Source organism: Watersipora subatra, chromosome 7, assembly GCF_963576615.1.
Source record: "Watersipora subatra chromosome 7, tzWatSuba1.1, whole genome shotgun sequence".
NCBI classification, from domain to species: domain Eukaryota; kingdom Metazoa; phylum Bryozoa; class Gymnolaemata; order Cheilostomatida; family Watersiporidae; genus Watersipora; species Watersipora subatra.
The window spans coordinates 60,708,735-60,734,015 of NC_088714.1; the positions used below are offsets into that span (position 1 = coordinate 60,708,735).

Sequence of the window (25,281 nt, forward strand, 5' to 3'; positions counted from 1 at the left end):
AAGACCAGGCCTTGAATATGGGTGCGTGGTTTGGGATCCACATCTTAAAAAAGATATTTTATCATTAGAGCAGACACAAAACCTAGCACTGAGATTTATTTTTAAGAAAAAAGGAATTACTAGTTTCACTAATTTAAGAGAGAATACTTCTTTTGAATCGCTGGAGGAGAGACGATCCAGACTGCGTAAAAATATTTTTGGTAGAATCGTCGGAGGCGATATTGATATAAATGTGGGAGTTAAAGTCAGGGAAAGTGGTTCTGATAAAGAGGGAAGGCCTCCTGCATTGTCTACTCGATTTGGGAAGTATTACTTGCCCCACATTAATACCGATCAGTTAAGATATTCTTTTTGGCCTCGGACGGTGAGGGAAGTTCGTGCCGAGGTTGAATAGCTAGCTTGCTCTTTTAAGCTGAGTTCCGCTATTCTGTTTGTTACCTCCATTGGAGGGTCTTTTGCGGAAAATTTTTATCTGATCTGATCTGAAAGCTGTCTTGCGGTAGTTGCACACTATGTAGTTGCACGCTACAAAACTTCAAGTCATGCTTAAGCGCTATTCCACCAAATATCTTTGTATGTTAGTCGTTTAGCAATGCAGTTTGTGATAAGCTAGTTTTTACAAAAATAACGCAATCATTTATTGGTGAATAAATAATAAAATAGTTTACGTGACCCGCTACTTTACGCCCAAGTGTTTTTTGAGCGAGGTGAACCTCCGTTCATTTACACGCCCGCTTTTGGATACTAGCAAAAGTTAATTTTATTCTTTGATAATAGAGAATTCGGTCGTCGCTTTTAGACTCACGCAAAACCTTATAGATCGTAGGCACAAATTGCTGATTGGTGGTTGCTGCTGACAATTACCGCTTGCAAGCGCTTGGTAAAACGCGCCATTACCGTTTTCAAAATGTTGAGACTCGTACTAAAATATGATATTGTCTATATTTTAGTTGCTGCTGAATGTAATTAGTGTATGAAAACAACGTTAAACATTGTTTTTATTTATAATATCATCGCTAGTCCGCATGTTTAAACCACTGGACTCTAAAACAGCCAGTCAAGTGTAACAACACGGCGAGCAAATTAGGTACATGTATTGGGAAAAAGTTTTTTTTTTCAATTCCATTATTATTATAATAGTTAAACTACTTATCTGTTGGTTTGTTTGTTTAGTGTGTATACTGCTACTTAATTTGTTTGCTGTAGTACTTAATGGAAACATATTGTAAAATTTGACTGCGAAAATTGAAAGCAAAAAATCGGACATGTATTATAGTCACCATCTAGTTATTAGTAGATGTTCACAGTTACCAAGGTGTGATCCTAACTTCACTGCTTTCTCTTAGGAGCTCAACTGATTCAGCACTCAGGTGGGATTAGAGAGGAACTATGTCACACACTTAACTCACATCCACACATACATGAGTGTTGAATTTAGTTTGTCATCTTATTCTATTTTAACTATGTTTAGTTTGTGCACTTTTGCTTATGTTGTTTGAACTAGTTGGATTATTACTGGTTCAGGTACTAGTGAAGCTGTTGAGCTATTATATGCAATACTGATATTTACCCGTAAACGATACTTCCTTACTCTGTAAGTTCAACAATTAAAATGCATAACTAACACAATTCTAAAACAATAATATTAATGGCAAAAGGTTGAGATAGCTAATGACTGTTACACCCTTACTCAAACGGTCATCCATGTTCATTCGCTCAGTCTCGTACGGCTGAGAGTCTTTACAGTCAAATGACAGTCATGACGGTTTATAGATAGAGCGACTGAGCAGTTGAAATAGAAAGATCTTTAGCAGTTAGGAGAGAAAAAGGCAGAAGAGTCATTGGAGCTGTTCTTTTTTATAGATGTCTCCATTGGCCTATGAGCAGGTGTTCAGTTGCTCAGGTTCTGTTCTTTATGTTATAGATGGTCAGTAATTTAGTGGACTTGTCTAAGTATGTCATAAGGGTGTACTGATTAAAATTATGACTATCTCCTATTATTTTGGTCGGGTCTGGTAAAGGTTGGCAGAGCTGTGTGCCTTTGATTTTCTCTGATTTATTTTAGTGATTTTTATCCGGCAGGTCAATTGACGCCTCTTGTTTCATAGATTACTTCTACTGAAGGTTTCTAACGCCCTTGGTGATGGGTGTACGGTTATTGTTTTTCTTAATGGTCCATTATTGTACCAGGTGTTTTGTTCACTGCAGTATTCCGCATATCTCATTTGATTTAGGCATTTTTTCCTTCTGGTATCTGCTTTTGCTAATACTTCCATACAACACAGCTAAGTTAATGTATGTTTGATGTATAATTTCAGCTTTACTTTTCATGTACTCCGAATTACAATGCTATCCCTAGGTGCCATCTAGAGTTTAGTCAAATTGATCAGATTTCAAAAGGGAGTAGCTATCAAGGTTTAGATATAAAACCAATATGAACCAAGTCTGGCAGGTGTCCTATATTTATTAATACTTGGCAATATGTGGCACTTCATGGTTACAATGCCTAAGACGTTGTGGCTTCAATTACAGCAACACTTAATTAATAGAGCATAAATGAATGTGCATGGGTATTGCATTCATCATTTATTGTCATACAATAAATGATTATCAGAGGAACAAATCCATGTTAAAATAAAGTCTTAGTTTATTGTGTTATGATCTAGAAGTCACCAACCTGTTACAACAGCAATTTATTAGTTTGTAACTCAAAATTTTTTTTAATGTATGGATTCTCTATATATATATATATATATATATATATATTTACTTTTTGTTTATGCTTTTGTAGGAAAGAATGCTTTAATATGTTTGTGACAGATTCTTTATTCTCTCTCGAGTTCACCGTTGATAAGCTAACTATCAGCCCTGGTGTTGTCTGCAGATTTCCATCTGTAGCTTTTAGATTTCTCGACTTTCCCACTGTCTCGCTTCACTTTCTAGATGAAGTTCAAAGAGATAGGTTGCGAGCAAAGCTCACCATCGACCCTGAATATACAGTTAGTGTTCTTGCATTCACCTATCATGTTATAACTTCGATGATAATCATATCTAAGCTTAATGTGGTAGCTTGTAGACATATATTCTACTAAAAAGTTGTTGCGTTGTCACCATCATCAGGCCGGTTGACTTGATGTGGTTTACAAAACCATTTTGGTATCGATTATTATAGCTTAAGATATTTTGTACATCACTTTGATTGTTGTGGTGAGCTAGTATATAGTGTCATAGTGGATAAGACTTCTGCTAGATATTTGCCTAGGATTTAATTTTAGTGGTCTGCACTTAAAAACTATGTTTTAGTTGATTATCTTGATTCGAAAATTGCCTAGGTTGTTGTTCTTATCATTATTGTTCTTATCATTGTGTCCAATGCACTTAGCTCATTCTTTTCACTAGATGTTGCTAGTTAGTTACCTTGCTAATAGTCTTAAAAATACAAGTAATAAGCAATAATTAAAGATAACAATAAGTTAAAGCTAATGTTCAGTCTAGTGGTTTGTTGCTTTGGAAGGACAATCTGAAGCAGTCTGTCCTGCTATGAACATCTACTAACATCCTTGCAAGGATCGTGTTTCTGATTGTGATTGTCTTATTTTTTAATAGATAAGCTTTTTGGTAATTCCCTGTTAAAAGTTTCAGCTTTTCAGTATAATCTTTATTTAATTACTTTTATAGGTTTGCTAGTTGATTGTTTTTGTGATAGATTTTTTTAATAACTAGCATTAAGCCTGGAGTTGCCCGGGATTTCTTTCATTTTCAAAATTGGATTGCCTGCAGCACATGTGCTGACTTTTAGCAATATATGAGCGTGGTTATTGAGGGTAATGGTATTACATGCATGCGAAGGCGCGTTGTTGAGTTTCTAATCAAATGGGTGTTTAAGAGACTGGTCCTCACGGTCCGGGCGGAGGTTTGAAATCTAATAATTTTGCTGACCTGACGGAAGGCGTGGATCGTGTGCATGTAAAGCTTGGATGTAATCAGGTCAAAAATGAGGAAATGTTTTTACGCAGACTAATGGACACACTCAATAACAAAGTTAAATTCATTAAGAGAGATGTCATATTGGTCGAATTACTACTAAGGCGTCACCTGCAAATTTTTAAGTAATTTTCTTGTACTCATATGTTAAGATACGTATTTTTGTATATACGTTTATATTTATTTTCTCTTTTCTGCAGTTTTCACAACCTGAAGTTGTCCTTTTTATGTGCCATTCTAATTCCAGGTTCCTGATCAGATCAAGGACTACCAGAACAAATCTGGTTTCTATGAATTCAACTCTGGCAAATCTTGCCTCTACAGGATTCCACCAGATGATCTGAGGTAGGATTTTATGAACTTCTTATGAGTTGTAAGAGGAAGCAACTCCAAGCAGTGTTTACAGAATACAGCAATTCCTCGCTACGCTGTGGATCACCTTTCACTGCTTCACTTCATTTTTGTTAAAATTTAAAAAAAGGTTAATTAAAAAACCATTAAAAAATTAAAATACATAAATCTCTCTCATACTCTGACCTAGTAAGAAACCTCCGTAAGCATCAGTTTGGTAGCAGCAGTTGCCATTCATTATTTTCAAGTTGAGTTACATTTTTTTAAGTGTAGAAGTGAAAATTACTTGTCATGTTGTTCAGCATGCCTCTTATCCATCTACTACTCTTATTTCTATACATACGTACAGCAATACATGCGCTGTCAGTCTCTTCGCTGAATATGTTTATGAATTACATGTACATACATGCGGATGCATTGTTACAACTAAGAGTTATGCCCTCTTTCATGTTTACAAATGGACTTCCTTCTCACAATGAACGCGGTTAATGACAAGTACAAATACCAGAATTCTCTGGCATTCCATGCATTCTCTGCCTTGAATCACCGGGACTGAAGTTGAAATATAAATTGAAAGTCTAACGAGATAACTTGATTTTATTTTGTTTTCTCGCAGATTTTCACTTATTGCAGTAAGTGCTGGTCTCCATTAATTGCAAAAAATACCGCTATTTGTTAATAGGCTAAATTGAGTAGTCTAACAATTTTATTTATGCGTGTAAAATAAAATATTTCTGTCAAAAAAACAATGTATTCATATTTTTGCAATTCTCTATTCTAAGCAACATGTAAAAAGTAAACTACGTGGAGAAAGATTGATTTATGGGTATTTATAGTATATTTCATTTAATACATAGAGGCCTTTCGTTTTTAGGTTTTTATATTTTAATAAATTGAAAATATTTGATTTTTACAGTCTTTTGTCTAATTTCTCCAAGCTAGAATACTAAATTGTTGACTATTACGCGTTTGTTACAGAACATTGCTAGCGCAAGTACCGCTCTACATCATTATAGCTGATGGATTCAGCCCAACACCTACCCTTGTGGGTAGCGCAACTCTGCCCCTCACTGAAGCTATGGATGAGGTTTATGAACTCCTGTTAAAGGATGGAGTGTCTGTGCCAGCTAGCAGCGGCATCCGGAGCTCCCTGACAGTCCATAACCTCATGGGCCACGCTATCGGTAAGAGAAGAGATGGATCTAAATGGCTAGATCTAGAAGGTTTAATATAGTTTTAGTTGTTATGAAAGTAATACTCATAATATTAATGAAGTTATTATATAAACGCCAATCTAAATCTGCCTAAAAGGTGCGGAGTGTGTTAAGTTCAAATGTGGTATTTCATTAAGGTGTCACTCACTATTCTTTCCGAACCTCATAAAGCACTGCTATACTTGTTTTGACTTTCTAAGTGCATGACCTTTCCTAGCACTTGTCCCAATGTCGACTGCTTGTCTCTGTGGGCAGGTGGAAGAGCAAGCTGGTCAGACTATGTTTGTCAACTTAGTTAACGTTACTTATTGTATATAGTTGATATTCTTGATGACCGAAACTCACAACTGCTGAGGTGTTGCTGTGCCTTGTTACAGTTGTATAATTCTGCCGTTATTGCTAGTAGCTAGATGACAATGATAAAATAGGACGCAAAATTTAACTTGGGAAAATGGTGGTCAATCATGGTCTACTTGGAGTTCCTAAGTGTATTTACTATTTACTCCTCTTACAGTCGATGAAAGGGTAATCTATAGACATGAACTATTAACTAAAAAGGCCTCGTTTCACTCTTTCAACGAATACATGACACCTATAATTAATGTGTAAAAAAGTATCCCTCTCACACAACAGACGGAGCCCAGTTTTTAGAACGTCTAAATACTTTCAACCAATGAAGTAATGGTGTGTTCATCCCTCTTTTACACAAGAGCCCCCGGCTACTGTAAAAATATGAAACTGAGTGGCAGACTATAATTCATTAAACAGTCTAGGTCTTCAGCCAGTACTTGTGCTCATAAGACTTCTTGGTGTTTGGTGCAGGCCAGGTTCTAGTCGGGTGTAGACTGAGCTCCCTCGGTATGGCACTGCTTACTCATTTGCCTGAGAACTCTGTTGTCTCCCACAAACATTGCGAGGCGGGACTATACATGCCCTCAGTGAATACAGCGACTATGGCTACAACACCATCTAAAGCTATGGTTGAAGAACATAATATTTCGCACGCTATGGCTGATCTGGAGACTAAAGAGGCTGCGGAGGTGAGGTTGGGGGGTCTGTGTACAGCCCCTTATTCAGCTGCATCTTTGTGATTGTCTGTGGTAAAGCATACAGTTTCTCATTATCATATCTAAAACATACCATTAGTCTTCTACCTTCTAGTTATCGTTATGTTAGCACGCAAATTGTTTAATACGCAGTGCAAAATTTCATCATTCACAGTAGACACTCCTACACTGTAAATAATCTGTTCCAGAAACATTTACGTTATAGTGATTTTACGTTATACAAACAGTAAAATACATGTAGCCTAAATTGTCCAAACTAACCCCTTTAGCTCTTCAAAAAGGGAAAACTGGAAATAACTTTTTAATTTACTGACTATACAATAAATGCAATATTATCGGTTTGTGTCTACAACTTTTCTCATCTCTCTTATCACTTTCCCTCGGTTCAGGGTCGATGATTATGGTGATTTTACAATAAGTTAAGGACACCGCACATCGTCAATGCTAATTTACATCAATTTTCTATTATCAGGCCTAATTTGCAAAGAAACTGGCAAAAAATGTTTTATGCTAAAAATAAAGTATAACAAAAATCTATGTATAAATCTCAGTGTTTGTTTTTGTCAAACCCTGTGGTCCAATATCTCAATTAAAATCTAGCAATAAAAAATTGTCCCGGCGCTGGATTTGATCTCGGGGCCTTCAGGTAGAGAGGCAATGAACTCATCCGTTAAGTTACATGGAATACAATGGATTCATTGGTCAAATAGTCATTGCATTGGTTAAGATACTCACGCTTGAAGCGCTTGATTGATGTTATTAACTAACACTGTTGGCCGCAAAACGATTGTTAAGCTGAACCAGAACATGGGTATGGCCTTAGTAAAGATTTTAGTCACGATCTAGCTTTCCAGGTAAGTTACTCAATCAAATTCATTTGGTAATTATTCTATTACCAGCGCAACGTCAGGCACTTAGATAGTTTTGCTATAATAACAGCGGTGTCATCTGTCTATTCGACGCCGGGGTTAAAGGTTAGGATAAAAGATAGCTTACGACGAGACTCCAGCTCGTGACATTCGGTTTCCTACTTGATAACTTGACACTCTAACTCCTGCACCAATCAACTGCCTTTATGGAATATATCTGGGTAATATCTTTACAATATCTGGATAATTGTGCGACTACTTATTATCTTTACTTTATCTGCACACCTGACAATCTCTCACGGCGCACTAGACTAACAGGGTACTAGCTAGAGCTGTTTGATGTCTACCTGCACTATGCATTCAATTTCAGAGTTGTTTTCTCCTGGAAACTGAATGAAACCGAATCTTCATTTGTTACTTCGGTTTACTCATATGGGCATTATGAACCGCATCGAACCGAGATTTGTATATTTATTAATAAATAGTAAACTAATATTTAATACATGTATTTGCAAAAAATGTTTAAGTAATGGTGATATTTTCAATTATATTAATATTAATTAACCAATACAATTTGAAAAATGTTGTCCTCTTTAAAATTTAATGAATCAACATCAAATTGATTAATTTAAAAACAATTGAATAAATATAAATAAATAAATTACAATATGCTCAGGACAAATACGATCAATGAAGATTAATACCATAATAAGATATTACAAATATAAGTGTCTTAACTACAAAACATCACATGAGTTAATTTGGCAAGAGTCAAGACTATTGCTACAATTTGGATGAAAAAAACTCTAAACACATTTGATGACCGATCAATGCTCTCACGAAAATTTGCTTAGGAAGCTGCTGCGTGGCATGCGCAAACACTGAATCGAATCGTGATGTAAAATTTGGTTCATGCGCAGTTGTCTTCTCCTTCTGAATCGATGAACCGAGAGAGAACAACTATCGAAAAACCGAATGCACTCGAATCGTTATCCAGCGCTAGTGCTAGCCCACCATATATAATAAAGATACCCACCCCTATGCGTTGTTTTCCCCCCTATACGTAGTTTAGCCCCTAGTCTCTCTTTTCCACCAAACGTATGCATCACTTAACCTACTTTTGGTTTGCTATCCCCAAGCTAAAGTAACAATAAACACCTTTTAATAGGCTATCACTTTATTAATGTAGTTTTTTACGTGTGATTTAGCTTTTCTGTTTAATTTTCCATATAACGTTGAATGAAACATTTGAAGACCACAATGGAAAAACCAGTGGTGTCACACTTTTGCAGTTTCAAGAAAATCAATTTTTAAGATTTGAGACTGGATCACGCAATCAAAATACAGCTTATGACAAATATATGCAGGTTTATTGACAGATACACTGCACCCTCGAGATACGATGTTAATTCGTTCCAGGGTTGGCATCGTATGGTGAAAAAATCGTATGTAGGGGTATAGAGACCATTGTAATTATACAATGCAAACACCCCCTGGTAAAAATCGTCAATTTTTTCTAATAAAAATGTCTACATATTGACAATTAGCAACAAAACAGTATGTTAATTTTAGTAATTATAGTTACCTACAGTAACTGTATTGTATTTAGTGTATTTTAATGGTTATGATCTGCAATAAAACACAAAATTATAATGTGTGTACCAAATGCTGTACGTACGGTAAGGAGTTCTTGCCTTCAAAAGGTATGCATAACATAAACTTTGAATTCACTTCAAGTAAGTTTAGCTTGCTAAACCTACACTTAAAACTAAGTTTTAGTATGTACTTTTAACTATTTTACTTAATTTCAACTTTTTATCACGAAATTTTATCCTTCAGCAGTTTCTATCTTCACTTTCACTATAAACTTTAGCCTATCTGGTTGAAACCTTTTTCAACCTAAATCAATAAGGCCGAGCGATGCGGTTATAGAAAGCGGCCTCTCGCACACTTGACCATTTAATGGCTACCGAAAAGAAAAATAAAATTTTATTTTCTATACAGGACGTACATACCTTTGGAGTAATGTGGCTTTAGCTGGTACATGTAGCGAGTAAAGCAGAGAGGAGGCAAAAACGTATCAATGCTAATTATGGTGCTGTACACTTGAAAATAAATTTAAAACGTAATGAATTGGAATTTTTTAGCAGGCTAAAAGAAGTTGTCCATTCCTGTCCAAGTTTTCTACGAAAAAATTGATGGTGCAATGCAGAAAATTGCTAGCTAGCGCTTGTAAAAGGATCCAGAGAATGTGGTACAGTAGTTTGTCCTGTATGAAATGTGCACAAGAATCAATGTAACCATACATACAAAGTTTGTACGTATTTATACCCTAGGGCAGGGGTGTCAAACTCATTTTCACCGAGGGCCACATCAGCGTAATGGCTGTCCTCAGAGGGCCAGATGTAACATAGAATTGTAATGAAATGTAATCGAATAATGTAAAATAACTTTAACTAGTCTTTGATATTAAATAACTCTGACTTTATTACTTAAAGTTGCAAACAGAACAGTTGCACAGCAAAACATGCAGAACACTTGTTTTCGAAAAAAAATCAGAAAAGTTACCCAATACCCATCAACATGGGCATACTTTCAGTAAAATCAAAAATTGTGAGCTGCTGAGAACATGAATTTGTTGGCATACACACGTTAAATCTGCAAACACTAAATAATTGCAACAGCAGCAACACAAAATCAATATGTAAGCAGCAAAAAAATCAAAAAATTATTTGTTATTTGCTGAAACAAAGTTAGACTTGCACCAAAGAAATTACAAAATATACAGTGTTTGACTAAAATTAGCAATTTATTACATACAATACAAAGTTATGAATATTATTTATACATGTACAGTTAGTCATGCACATGAAAATCACGAAACTATAATTTCGAATTTTTCTTCGCGAGTATTATCTTCAAAGCATAGCAAATCTACATTCCAATATAACTCAAATAAACTGTCATAAACATGTTTCAAACAATAACAATATGTTCAGTAACTCTGTTCTTGACTTTTTAGACTTCAGGGGCCGCTCTAAGAATGAATATGATCCTATCGAGATTGAATGATAACTTTTGTCTGACTACGGTTGACAGCCTAAAAAGTGCATTTTTATTCGAGTGTAACGATTCAAATTGACAAAATTAAAAGTTAGTAAAAGCTTTGAAGCATTAAAAATAATGTTTAGATTTGATTTATGCAGTCTTTCACTGTCTTACCCCTTCTGAATCTGCATATTTACTTCTGGAGTTGAAAAAAATTGATCGCGAACGATAAATTTTTAAGTGACGGCGATGATTTTCGGTTCAGTTAGATGTCACAATGGGCGTAGTAATTTAGTTATAACTTTTGCCAGAGAGATCATTGAGGCATATATGTGCGTTTGTTTGATTGGCGAGAAAAATTTTTTTCTGACTAATTAAAATTATTCTTATTTAATGTAAAAATAACAACACAAGGAATAGATAAATTTCAGAGGCAAGATTACTCGCGTTGGTGTGTGCCTGGCAACGTTATAAATACGGGAGAATGATTCTCGTGCGAATGAGTAATTAAGCCCTCGCGGGCCACATAAAATGAGGTGGCGGGCCACATGTTTTACTTAAGGGTTGCTCCTTTTCAATGCCGATCGCGTGCATGACCTAGCTCATTCAAATCTTCAGTCGGAAGCTCTTTCTTGTGCTTGCTTTAATTGAGTTCTTGTTTTAATAATAATTGCAAATGCTGATTGGTTGCGATCATATTCCTTGACAATGTTAATAATACAGGTCCCTTCTTATTTACGACATCCAACTTTGTTGACATGGAAATCATTTTTCCTTCGTTTTGTAACGTTTGTATCGGTCTCAGATTCCATAGATAACGAATTAAATGTAGATACTTGTAGTTATATACGTATGCTGACTTAAAAGTTTATAGTAAAAGCTATAATAACGCTACAAATGAATACTTGCTCTCGCTTGTGTATTTTACACGAAATTTCCACGCGGACATGAGAGAAGTCGATCCTCGTGTCTCTTCTAAACGTTCTAAGAATGTTTTCGGCAAACTATATTTCGGTGTCTTTTTCATTTCGACGTGTGTTATGAGCACACCGACGGCCAAATTTTAACTCAGGCGAAACTTTTCTCCAATTCGTATGGTGAAATAAAAGTCGTATAGCGAGGTGAAGAAATCACAATGTTTGACTTCGTAAGGTGAAAAAATCGTATATCGGGGTAATCGTATCTTGAGGGTGCACTGTACATAGTTTGCTGCTCATAAAATAATATTTTTAACTCAGAATATTGTTTTTTTGTAATTCAGTGGTCAAAAATGAACATGCATGTTGGCAACGGACATCACCTATTCTTCCATTTCAATGCACTAAAAAGGTTTTGATCAATTAAACATTATATTTTTTCCACTTCAAGCTATATTTAACTATAATATAAGTACTGAAACACAACCAGTAATTAATAACAGTTTAAAGTTTCACTACAATGTCTGAATTTCATCACTATCTGCTGTCACAACATCACTGGTTGTAAAATTGTCAAAATTTGGTTGATTCTCTAGTTTGCAAAATTGTTTAAGGACCTGCCAATCTTGGTATTTTGCTTTGCTGACTGGCAATCGACTGATGGTGATGATAGTTGATTGAGTTCAATGAGGAAGCTTAGTTGGTTCTTTCAATAGCACTCTCGATGTAACTGCCATTTCACGATTCTCTATAAAACGCCATGCGCTTGCTTTCCGTATTCGCAGCTTTCACTTGACGTATAGGCCTAGTTTTCATTGGGCAAGTTGTCTGGTACATCTGTTTAAGATATTCTGTGTTATTAAAGAACTTTGAGCTGTTAAGATAAATTGTATTAAAGGGTTTAGAATGTTTGTGAGCATTTAAAAACAACTTTACGCAATTAGACGGTAGATCTACATTTGACTTGCAACTCACCGCAGTCATGTCTCAATCACATTCTATGTAAGAATGTTCACACATTGAATAGCTTATTGTGATCTTGTTAAAAAAGGTTTTTTCATGCAAAAGCCAATGAAAATAGTGAATGAGTGTTTAGTTTTTGTTCTGTTCAGCGTATCCATCACAGAATGAATCTAACTGCACTACTTCGGGACCTATGTGACTTTCAATGGGGCCTTCTTCTCTCTATTTAACACACAGTTATTAGCAAAGATAAATAATCGTTTTGTATTCTTTGTAGCGTAAAATTTATTAAAATCTGTAAACAACTTCTGCCTGTCATCTGCACACAATTACAAAGCATGTTTACCGTTTGCATAAGCAATTTTCTCCTGTTGTGTGGCTAGAAACCTTTTGCTGTTTAGCCTGCTTTTGTGCACTACCATTTTTTCTTTGTTTTTCTAGGCTTTTCAGTTTATTCTGAAGACTCGATCTATCTCCAGATGCCATCATTATTAATTTAACGAACAAGCGCATGTTACGCATCGATCGTTTCTGCTAGCTAAGCAACATTAAACAATGCAAGACCGTGTTAAAGAGCAAAACGCTCTTTGATTGGTTAGCTATTGGACTTAGTCGATTTTTCCATAAGTTATTACGGCTTGGACATCTCCTGTTTATTCATTTGAGCATAAAATTTAAACACAGTTTTTCATAGAATATCACTGGTTTTTCCAAATTTTTAATTCACCATACAATTCTACAGTGCCAAAATTACAGGTAGGTAGCAATAACTCCAAAAAACCAAAATGTGACATCACTGGTTTTTCCATTGTGGTCTTCATTTGTTTTCATTTTTCGTGTAATCACCTGCAGTATTAATTAAGGTCTCGTGGTTGGTGTTAGCACTGTGGAAAGAATTACTTTAGGAATATATTATGTAATACACAAGGATCTTAACATGTGGTAAATGTTGGCACAAATTGAATTTGAATGTCTCTATTGATTTTCAAAGCTATAGCACCAAACCTTTTATCTTGCATTGCCTCCCTATTTCAGAACAATAGAATTTAGTTTGCTTTTGAGGCCGAGTTAGTTTGATCAATAGCCTACCATGCATGGTGTATTAAGTTTTATATATATGAATACATACTGTGTTCATAGAAGTATCCAATAGTACTATAATATGTATATGATGACATACTGTGTTCATAGAAGTATCCAATAGTGCTATCATGTATATGATTACATACTGTGTTCATTGAAGTATCCAATAGCGTTATCATATATATGATTACATACTGTGTTCATAGAGCTAACCAATAGTGCTATCATATATATGATTACATACTGTGTTCATAGAGCTAACCAATAGTGCTATCATATATATGATTACATACTGTGTTCATAGAAGTACCAATAGTGCTATCATGTATATGATTACATACCGTATTCTTAGAAGTAACCAATAGTGCTATTATAATTTACATGTATATATGATTACGCAGTTTGTGTTCATAGAAGTAACCAATATATTTGATATGCTATAGTATATATGATTACATACTGTATTCATGGAAGCATCCATTAGTGCTATCGTATATATGATTACATACTGTTTGTTTTCATAGAGGTATCCACTAGTTCTGGTGGACAAACAGCTTCAAACTACGCAAGTGATAGAGAAAGACACACAGACATCTCAGACTGATAAAAGGCAGCAAAAGCAACAGTTGGAACTGCGGAGGCTGGATGAAGGTACTCATTTGTGAGTCCGTGTCTTATACGTAATTGACTTACTGGTCATTATATCATAGCCTGTTGGTCATTCATTGAGTGAGAGTTGGGCTTTCTACTGTCCGCTTCAAGCTGTGGCAGCATCTGGTACTTGAATAACGTAAATTCCAGCGTACATGTCGATCCGGCGTATAAGTCGGGATCTAAATTCTCGTTTAAAATTGTTGGTTTTGACATGTACCTGCTGTATAAGTCGACCCATTTCACTGGCTCAAATCGTTTGATCGTTACTATTTCAGCCAGTATCAGAGGCAAGCAATTTGTAGCTGAGGAAGTGGCATTTGAAACACCATCAGCACAAACGCCCATCGTTTGTGCTGTCGGCAATGCATACAGCAATTAACAAAATAATGAAAGAAGACAGTTCTAGTGAAGACCACAAGGCGCAAAAAACAATACTTCATCATCGCATTGGCCTGCCTCACCAATAGAACAAAACCGCCACTTTTGATAGTATGTACATTTTCTACAGAAAAGCCATACCACAAGACAGATATCTGTCAGGAACCATGATTAATGTACAAGAAAAAGAATGGATGGACGATAGTAGATGTATCAAATGGATTACCCGTGCGTGCTTGTGGGCAGACACTACAAATAAGATACTATGGGAAGATACTATGGAAAAAGCATTAAACTAAAAAACATGTTATTCCATAAGAGAATCTAGCGATGACAATTTGAATGGTGAAGAATGGGACTTTGTGTTTGATCCATTTCATTTGGAGTAGGATTACTAGTATTTTACTATTTTATAAATAAGTCCCTATATTTCATATCATGTAATTATGATTTGCACTGGTTTTTTGAAGTTGAAATTTACTAGATATTGTGTCATAAAATATGTGACCGCCAGATAAGTCGGGGATGAATTCTTAAGCTTGAAATTTGGTGTCATTAATTGTAAAAAAATTTGGTCGTTGTTTGTTTTTTTTTTCTCAAGAAAATGAAAACTTCCAGATTTCTTAATACAGTGAAATTTATTGTTTTTATTTTATTATTTATTTCGTTTTTGTGACAAGTTCTGACAAGTTGTGACAAGTTCTGACAAGTTGTGACAAGTTCTGTGAAAGTAAAATTGTGAATAAGCAGGCCTCTTTTGTTTCTCAGTTTTTGATTACTATACCATGTGAAGATCAGAGGAATTTATGGAGACAAGTGTATTATCTAACCTCAAAAGATCATTGTTCTAATCATCGACTTCTGAGTTAGTTGAAGGATGAATCTGAAAATGTTTTTAAAACCATCAAGATGATCGCAGTGTCTCCGTTATTGATAACCCTTTTCTATATCATCTTTATTATAGCTGTTCAAGCAGCTGAGATTTTTTTCAAATAGAGGTGGCGGTCAAATAGAGGTGGCGGTCAAATAGAGGTGGCATTCAATTAGAGGTTTCACGGTATATTTCACTGTTTAGTGTGGGAGTGTTAAGCATCATGTACTATTTTCTATCATTGCATTTGTGTTGTTTATTTCTCAGTTGATGAGGGAATTGAACTGGTTGTTCCTGAAGTGTACTGTCCTCCCCCACTGTACTATAACAAAGCGTCAATAGCACAGCGTACCATTCCCTTTCAACCCTCTGCTGATGTGTCTGAAGCCTCAGAAAACCAAACTAGTCATACCACTCCCTTGATTGAATCTCAGGTAAGATTTTAACGTCCTTGCTCCTTTTGGCTAAAAGGGTAATATGTTCTAAATCTTTGCTTTAGGTAGTAGCTCAAGATTGTTATGCTGTAGCACACTGAAACAGAATATTAACAAGCAGGCAGTTGGAGTAGTATTAATAAACATTTTGTACTTTTACGTACGAAATGACACCACTAGTTGCTATCATCGCTATAGTTGATATCGGCTATTGAGAAATATTGGTATCGCGTGAAGCAGTGTAAACATCAGATACTTATTGTTTGGTGTGTAGCTACTTGAATTGTTGAATTTACCATCAATATGAGCATCTTTGTAATAAGACATCATTGCTAGTCAACTGGTGATCACAACGAGTGCTTCTGATATGAAATCTGTTGAGTAGCGAAACGGAGCACTTATAAAAGTACATAATATGAGGCTTTTGCTCAAGGTAATTGGTACAGAAGAAGTATTTTATTAAATTATTGAAGATAGAATTACTATTATCTAATTATTGATACTCATTTATTTGGATATTGTTGTTTTCTATTTTTACCTTTAAATATGCCCGTAATATGCCTTTAAATAGGCATGTATTACGCCTTTACGCTTTGTCTGCTATTTAGTTTTAATATTGAAATAATGATTGCTTTGTAATATGTCGTTAGTCTTGCTGTGTTTGATGTCAAAAAAGAGCAAATAAGTTAAAGCCCATCATTGATTTGAGTATTTTAACCGCGATCAAGTTTTGTTAATTTTAATCTAGAAACATTCTGGCAGTCAGATCACCTCAAACATGCAAAAAAAATCACAAATGATAGAAAATACGGATAATTTCTGATGAAATCTATTAAAATTTAGTGCAAGTTCATCTTTTAGCAGTGTTATGTAATAGGCCAGTTGGCAGATAGCCCAAACTCACCATCTGTGTATCAGAACACAGAACAGACTACAGACGGCTCTGGTTAGACAATGTGAGACAGGTGTTCTGAACTAGATTTGTTCCAGCTTTGGCAGGCTTCTTATCGTTATATCTGCTACTACCCTGTCAGTCCAGTGCATTGTGAGAGATCGTCCTGTTTAATAACACTGAAAAACTGTTTAGAATTTTAGCAAGGTACATGTAATGGAGTGTCAGAATGATAAGCCGAAAGTCGAGATTTCAAATCCCTTTGTAAGCAATCTTTTTTTACCTCGAAGCGTGGCATGGATGGACGAACGGGGCTCCTACTAAATTATATATTGAAGTGTCAGCTAGTTGGATGATTTACTTTAGATCATGAAGTTATTGAATGACAGTCCGAGGCGCAGGGCAGGCTCAAGTTTTTATAGCATAAATATCATTATTCGAAAAATAGAACTTGTGTGTTCCCTAATAATGCATTTGATACGATTTAAAGTACATAAAATAAAATGACAAGAAAAGATCAGTAACTTATTTTACTGTTTGGCATATGCAGCTCTCAGCCGATATGTAACTCCTATATCGCTTAATCATTTCCATACACTCTCTATGCCTCATCGCTTTCTTCCAGTTTGGGAAACCCCTGACAGCTTCAGTTGCGGATGATGCGGTGGTTAGTCAGGATCCTAAAGAGAAGGCAACTCCATTGGATCCTCCGAAGCTACCCAAAGTTTTCAATGAAGCTATGCTTGCGCCCGGTATGTTTGTTACGACTTGCGCAAGGCCTCCTGTGAGTTGTCATCTCTTGCTACTCTGAGTAATGACTGCATGATTCCTTCTATTATTCTTTATAGCAAGTGCATTATGTTTTTGGCTTCACAATTATTGCACAATAGGATTAGTAAAGCTGATGCAATACTTCTCGGGTCAGATGCAAAATGCGCATTTTGGCTTTTTATGGTTGCCACGAATGCAAGCAACATTTTGTAGTTCAAATGGCTGATGCTAAGATAACAAATGCGCTTCTCAACATAAATGTATTTATGTTCAATGTGGAGAATTTTAAATTATGGATTCGATACACAATTGTATTCTAGATTATTGAGTCTGGAGCACAATTTAAAAATACTTAAGGATTGTGGAGTGACAAGAAACATCAATAAAATTGCTTTGCAACAAGCAAGAAAATTACTTTGTATATTTGTAGCGTTTTCTTAAAAAAAATCATATTATTACATACGCACTGTTCCTAGGATAATCAGGTAGTCCAGAGGAGTCATCCAGTATTAGTATGTCTTCACTTAAAGGCTGAAGTAGGCTAAGTTGTTTTCTGTTTGTATCAAAATTTTAAAGCATTTCTTCTAGCATTGATCTAAAAAGAGTAGTGTTTCATCGGAACTTATTCTCTCTCTCCCATAGTGTAGACAACTCCAATTGGAATTAACCATTTCCCTGAAACTTTTACAAGTCGATATTAGTTTAGGATCTTAAGGTCATTTAGACTGGCTATATTCCTATACAAACTAGTCAGTGTAGTATGCTTCATGCTTCTTTCAACATTTGAAGATTTGAGGTGATGACTTCCTGGTCTGTTGATATAAATATATCTTTCGTTTAACCAATAAAAAACTAAATTGATATTGTAGTCCTTCTAACTAGTTCCATAATTCTAAAAGGTCACAGCAGCCTTGCTGTAATCAGTGCTTAGGTCATATGTAGTACTTGTTCGCATTTGACTCTAGATGCATATCCCCTGCTGAGTGCACTCTTCTCAGAAATTATGAGTGTCGGAGTGCATCAAGAACACCCTCTACCAAATGTGGCCTCTACACCAGTCAAATCTCCTCGAGGCAAGAGAAGGCAGGAGGTAAGTGAGACCGTTTTTGGTTAGTTTGTAGACTGGGTATAAATAGATTTTTGCTATTAACTTACATAGCAATGGTTTAAAAGAGCTATAAATGGCTCTTGTCCATGATTCATGCATTCAGAAGACTTTTATGTTGAAGGTTAAAGTTCAACTGATGATATGCTAGTTTACATCTTCATAATTCACTTCACATAAAAGTTTGACACGGAGAATGAAATTGACTTTCGAAAATACATGTAATGTTGGGGTAAGACAATTCTCCAGTAATGGTTCTATGACTTTTTCACGCCGTTATTGAAGGCTTACATTCAGGCACTATTCTATCTAACATTTTGTCAGATTGAGTATGCAAAAGCTATATACGTTTTATTTCTGCTATCCATAGAGTTATTTCTTGGTAGAGTTCGAACATGGTTTTTGCACAAGTAATTTATGAACTTTTAGTTTTTAGGTAAAGTTTCACAATGGCTCTGCAAAACTTTAATTCTGAATGTCTAGCGAAAAGGGAATAAAGATTATTTGCTTCACATGCAAATTTGTTTTATTTTGTTCAAACAACTATATTTTGAAACATTTCTGAATTTTTGCAATTTAGCTGAAATAGTCTTGATTGATTGTTGGAATTTCTAATATTGTAAAACCGCCATTTGAACGTCATGGGGCTGTATTTTTCAACCCTTCTCCTATATTGCCGGTCAAATAGAAGTTTTACGGTAACTTACGCTTCTCAGTTATAACTAAATGCTCACGCTCTCTCTTATGAGAGTTTATTTGTCACTTATAAAGGCATTCATCATTCATGTCAATCTTTTAACAGGCTCCCTCCCCAATAGCTAGAGCTCAGTCTGCTATGGAGTCACGAAAGCCAACGCCTTCTCCCAGGGCTCGTCTTTCCTCTCCCCCTCCGAGGCCTCAGTCCAAGCACGGCAATCGGAAGGGTAAGCAAACCTATTATAGCTCGCACAAGTCGAAAGCCAACATACGCTAAGTAAAGTCGTAGGCTTGTTGGCCTGCAAAATAAATTGGAAATTTGTTAAAAATGAAACAAATGCAATAGCTAATAAGCCTTATAACTTTCATCCGTTAGAAATTTTCTCGAAGCTGTTTTTGGTGTTCTTGCCACTAAAAACAAAGGTCAGCTTTTCATTTCGATGTTGTTTTAGCTTGGTTCTTTCTATGTTTGGTATCGGGAAGATGTCACGACAAATTAGGTAATGTTTGAAGCTTGTGCAGCGGAACATGCTCCAAGCTTTGTATACTGGTGTGGCCGAATTGAACAAAGAAAAAAAACATATCGCCTCTTTTGCCGATCATTTCTTTCTTTCCTGCCATGAAAGTTATGTTGGCAGTTTCTCCTATTGCTGGGTCAATTTGTAGGCCCATTGGTCTTTGGCTACACCAACACACAAAAGCTAAGGCTATCTAAGACAAATCCTGACATGCTGAGGAGGATTGAGGAGGCTGAAGCAGCTAACAAGCTGAGAAAAGGTCAGCGGTTTGTATGTGACCAGACTGGTGGGTTGTCAAAGCGATTGGTGTCAGACCGTCGGTTGTTTGTGACAAGAGTGATGAGTGCTCAAACAGGCTGCCGTTGTGCATTGATATGAGCGCTGATATGCTCAGCACTCAGCCCACCTTGTTGAAGTATGAATGTAGAGCTTTTGTATCTCCAACATCTCATTCGATAATTCTATTGGCAAAAGTACACTTCTTGTCCTTTGAGTCTTCATCAAAAAATGCTATTATGATGAGTTTTTTGCCTTGACTATAAGTAAAAAGGATAATTTCAAATCAGATTAAGTTCTTAAGTTGTTTAAGCACCATTACACAACCAGATGGTAGTATTTCAAAATGAAGATTTCATGTTAACGATTGGAAAGAAAACATCAGAAGTATTGATAGTTCTCTGCAGTCACCCAAAGCATTTCTTTTGCGGTCTGAACAAACTGTGCTATGACATGCTAGCATTAAGCTCGGCATTGTCTAATATTTCCTTCATTCTCAATCAGATGCTAACAGCACATTTGTAGAACTTTAATGCAAATTGCTACATTGCTTTCACAACAACAATCCATGAACACGTTCATGGAGGGTAGTTGTCCTTGACACATGCGAAGGTGAATTCTTAAGTTTCTATAATCAGATCGGTGTCTAAGAGGCTGGTTCTCAAAAACCAGATGAAGTTTTGCAACCAAATATTTTTCGTAACCTGGCAGAAGGCAATGGGCATATATGTGTGAAGTTTGGATGGAATTGGCCGAAGAAATTGGACTCACTGGATGCGCAATTAATGCTGATCAGCCCATAACTGCTATAGCACATCTGTTTCTTACAAATTTTGTGACAATTGTAAGGTTATTTTTGGTGCATTGTCGAACTTGCGGGGTATCAAGTTCATGTGGTACTCTCTAGTTACAACTAGCCGTTCTTCAAACAGTATGCTACAAGTCGGACCACAGTCAAGTCATGGCTAGACTCTCTGGCATATGCATAGCAAATGTTTGGCATAGATGTCTGTTTTGGCTATGCTCATCGACTCTACTAAGTCATGCAGTACTAATTCGATATGATTACACTCAGGTTAACACCTGCACCCCCATGTTAGATTCTCCATTGTGGTTCTTAAAAATTATAAGTTGATATGTTTAAAAAGTATTTTTTACCTTCGCTGACAAACCTTTTTGTGAAGTTTACTCAGTAAGACTTTGATTGAATCAAAGTTGTTAGAGTTTTTTGTGTTTAGCAAAAGTTCTTTATTGTTTGCATGAAAATGGTAAACTTGTGTGAATTACATCTGTGCAAAGTATCCGGCTATATATGCATATACTGTAAAACCTCTATGTGAGCGCCATGACACCTTAGTTTTCAACCTTTTTCTAATAGCGGAGTTCAGTTAAAGGTGACATTCAAATAAAGGGTGGCACTTTATTTTTCGACTAGCTGGTCAGAATTTTGGGGAGATGAATTTAAACCTTTCACTGGCGGAGCGATGCTAATGTCGCCAATATTTTGCACTCTAATTCGGGCAGAGCAACATTTATGCCGTCGGCCTCAGCTTATGCGCTAAACATTTTTTTCATATATGTCCAAGTATCACACCGAGTTGAACAAAGGACTACGTTGAGTAAAACATATTAGACAGATACAGTTATTATTTATTTTGATGGTATTGGTTTCAAAGTTTTGATGAAAAACTTAAAAGAGCTTTGGAGTTAGAAAAATGGACTTTGATACACCATAATTATGGCTGTTATTACGTCGCATGCTGTTCCCGAATAGTATTCTAATTGAATCTAATCGTTCATCCGAATGTTTGAAAGTTTACAGATTAGGTTGTATTACCGTTGTAAACCACCTTGTGGATTGAATTTAGACTTTAGTGACTCCAAATCAGAGTTTAGTTCTGATGATTGTCACGAGCGATCTTCTACACATTGTCACTAAAACCGTCTACAGACGCAATGAAAGAATTGTTATTGATGTAACCGAGCCATTATTAGTGCCATTTTGTGGACACTTTTCTATTGATCATTTTCTATTATGGGTTCGAAAAGATCAAACATAATGAATGCCAAAGGGCGGTTTAATAGAGATGACGTTCAAATAAAGGTGGTGTTCAAATAGAGGTTTTACGGTACATATCATAATGTCCATATATATCAATCGTTGAGCATCTTCTGCACGTTTTCTCCTTCTCCATTACTTCTCCCTCGGTAATTAATAATAATAAGCATAAATTTGAAATTGTAATTTCTATATATGATTTCTATATATACACTATATAGTTCTAGAATATCATGTCTTTGTCTCCTCTGCTTCGGCTTGTTTTTGTTGTCTTCCCAGACTCTCTCAAGTCATCCAGCTTTTAGCTCCTGAACAGTGTTTTTGTCCTGTTTTAAATATTTCTGTTCATTTTGTGTTGTCTCATTGAGTGGGAGTTAGGTTCTCTCATCAAAAACCCATAACTTTGACTACTGCAACTTTTCTCTTGGTATATTGTAGACTCCCTTACGGGTCAAACTGTTGTGCTTGACCGCAATCAAAAGGCAACGAAGCTGAGAATGCCAAAAGGTGAGATGTCTCTGCAGGAGAGAATAACTCTTACTACTTATAGCAAACCTAGATAATTCTGTAATTTGCCTTCTTAAAAATCTAAGTAAACTACCATAAACTCTGTTTGAAAAGCATTGCCAGGCAGACAGCTTCATTTTACTTTTGAACCAGTAGCAATTTTTGGAGTGATATCACAAGCATTGACACATGTCAAGGACAAATGCGAAGTATTAGCCTAGATCACTTTTTAAGTATCATGTAGGATAAATCAAGCAAGATCACGTATTAGTTCAATTTATTACTGTGGCAATACATTATCATCACCTCATTTTCTTCTGTCCTATTTCTTTCTTACATTTTTCAAGATAGCTTAATGCTCTTTACCAAAATAACATATATATATATATTACCAAAATAATTGTGGGTGTTTTATTATGCATAATTTTGTAGTAACGTATTGCTAAAGAATTGAAATATATTACATGCCGCTGTCCATTAATATGAGCCCCTATTGCAATTATTGCAATAGTTCAAAATTATGTTGTTTCAATATTGATTTTGTTCATAATAGTTTGTTGATATAATATTATATTATAAAATTGCTATAAAATTAGCAGAGGCAGAATCCTTTTATCTTGAGCTGTTCTAAAACTCAGAAATCTTAGTTTTGCATTACATAATTATATTACATAATTATATTACATAATTATATGCTTACATAAAATATTATGGAGACTGAAGTAAATAGTATCCAGTCAACTGCTTTTCATCTCATCAGCGCACAAAGGACAGTTTTTAGCATTATGTCCGTACATAATGAAGCATAACTGGGCTATCATACGCATATCAAGGTTATCAAATACGTGCAGTCAAGCTAATGCTTTCATGTTGTTAGGGAGGCGAGCGGATGGCCCTCGATCTTTCCGCTCTTACACTAGCCAGCAGAACCTAGACATGTCAACAGAGATGGGTCGATTGTCAAGAGAGCTTGCGGAGGTAAAAAGAGACGTGGCAGATCAAAGAGCGCTGCGTACCCCCAGGTCAGTGACCTCATTCCTTTCTCAGGCGCGATTGTAACTTACATCTACTGCGGAATTCAAAACTCAAAATAAATTTATTACTGTACCTAATACATAATTTCTGCCTACTTGTCTTTGGCAGCAATATCAACTGAGTCATCATCAGGTATCTAGCCTTTTAATTACGCTAATGCTATAAGGAGCTTTGACTATTGTTCATGCGGGTCAATAGACCTCAAGTCCATAGACAAATTTTCACGTACATCTTCAGGAAGTGCAACCTGTCTTGTGTCGCATTAGAAACTCGACACCGTATTGTTTGTTGACGCTATGGTAATTTTGTAAAGGAAATCTCTTTCCGAAAATCGGGAACATCTAATGTAAAGGTTAAAATAAACTACCGACAAAGCTGATAGTTGTAAATAGGATATCAATAGGTCAGTTGGCCCAAAGCAATTGCCGATCACTAGACGACTTAAATATTGGCGAGTACAGCTTTTTGTGTATTATGATTGCAAAGATTTTCTTTACATAACGTGCAGTTTGTTTACTGGGAATTCCAGCCGCGTACAGTTACTGTATTTCATTCATCAATTATCGTATATAGATCCCAAAAAGACCCAGCTAGTCAATTCAATGTGAAAGGCTTATCGCCTTCATATCTTGGCTTGATGGTGCATTGATCAAACATTCATAAATTTTAAAAACATTGGCATTCGCTTACATGCTCTGTTAAAATTCCGACTATCACTCCTTGATCTAATGAAAGGAGGGAACACCAACTGAGTTTGTATTCTGAAACTGCAATGCTGAAGGCATCTCAGAGTGAATATTCTATTATAATTTAGGGTCCATTTGAGACTCTTAATATGGCTAATGTACTGGTGGTTGGTTGACTGAACAGAAGATTTGGTTGCCTGATGCACTCTCTATAGATAAATGAGGTCAAATCAATTGTTTCTAGGAGCAACTTCAGCATTTATATGATTAATAGTTAGATTATTCAATTAAGGAGTTATTAAATCTCTTCTAAGCTCTGAAGATAAATCAATAGATTACTATATTTAGCCTGAGAGTTATTCAAGTGAGATGTGATTAGACTAAGTTTTTCTTTTCCGCTAGTCTACCGCGAAGGTGTGGAGAAAATATGAAATCATAAAGATTATGTCTGGCTGTCGTGCTAGTGATGGTGTCAAGGTGCGGCCAAGGAATCTCAAATCATTTATGTTTGCGTGGGATTGCAGGATTAGAGCTAATATTATTTTCATCTTTAAAATTCTTCAGCTAATCTTCATGACAGTTCAAATAAATCAACTCACTTAATATTTTGCGTTTACACATTAAAAATAAATTCACGCTCCATAGATTATATAGAGCAGGTTTGAATTTTAAAAGCTTTCATTTTCCGGACATACATGTACAATGTAATTGAGTTTCGAATCTTTGCTCTAAGAATCAAGAGCCGGCATCAGTGTTAAGATCTCAAGTGTCGGTTATTGACAATAGCCCCCACTTCATCTTAATCTCCTCTTCTACGCTCCAATTGAAGGTTCAGGGTGTTTAGTTGATGCTTTTAAATAATTTCTTGTTGTGGTTTGTGCAAAGCTTAGGATGCTGGTTGAA

General features: G+C 35.8%; 1 protein-coding gene across 1 annotated transcript in view; it reads left to right on the forward strand.

The window, feature by feature from the left end:
* The first annotated feature begins 939 nt into the window (after window positions 1–939).
* Window positions 940–25,281, forward strand: part of LOC137400942 (microtubule-associated protein 10-like) — a 39,438-nt gene continuing 15,096 nt past the window's right edge. Inside the window, exons 1-13 of the mRNA XM_068087280.1 lie at window positions 940–962; window positions 2,792–2,999; window positions 4,232–4,329; window positions 5,314–5,519; window positions 6,372–6,589; window positions 14,021–14,147; window positions 15,667–15,833; window positions 17,351–17,477; window positions 18,462–18,586; window positions 19,404–19,524; window positions 19,964–20,074; window positions 22,589–22,657; window positions 23,535–23,679. Of these exons, the coding sequence (XP_067943381.1) occupies window positions 961–962; window positions 2,792–2,999; window positions 4,232–4,329; window positions 5,314–5,519; window positions 6,372–6,589; window positions 14,021–14,147; window positions 15,667–15,833; window positions 17,351–17,477; window positions 18,462–18,586; window positions 19,404–19,524; window positions 19,964–20,074; window positions 22,589–22,657; window positions 23,535–23,679 (1,724 nt within the window). The 5' untranslated portion in view covers window positions 940–960. The remainder of the gene's footprint in view (window positions 963–2,791; window positions 3,000–4,231; window positions 4,330–5,313; window positions 5,520–6,371; window positions 6,590–14,020; window positions 14,148–15,666; window positions 15,834–17,350; window positions 17,478–18,461; window positions 18,587–19,403; window positions 19,525–19,963; window positions 20,075–22,588; window positions 22,658–23,534; window positions 23,680–25,281) is intronic.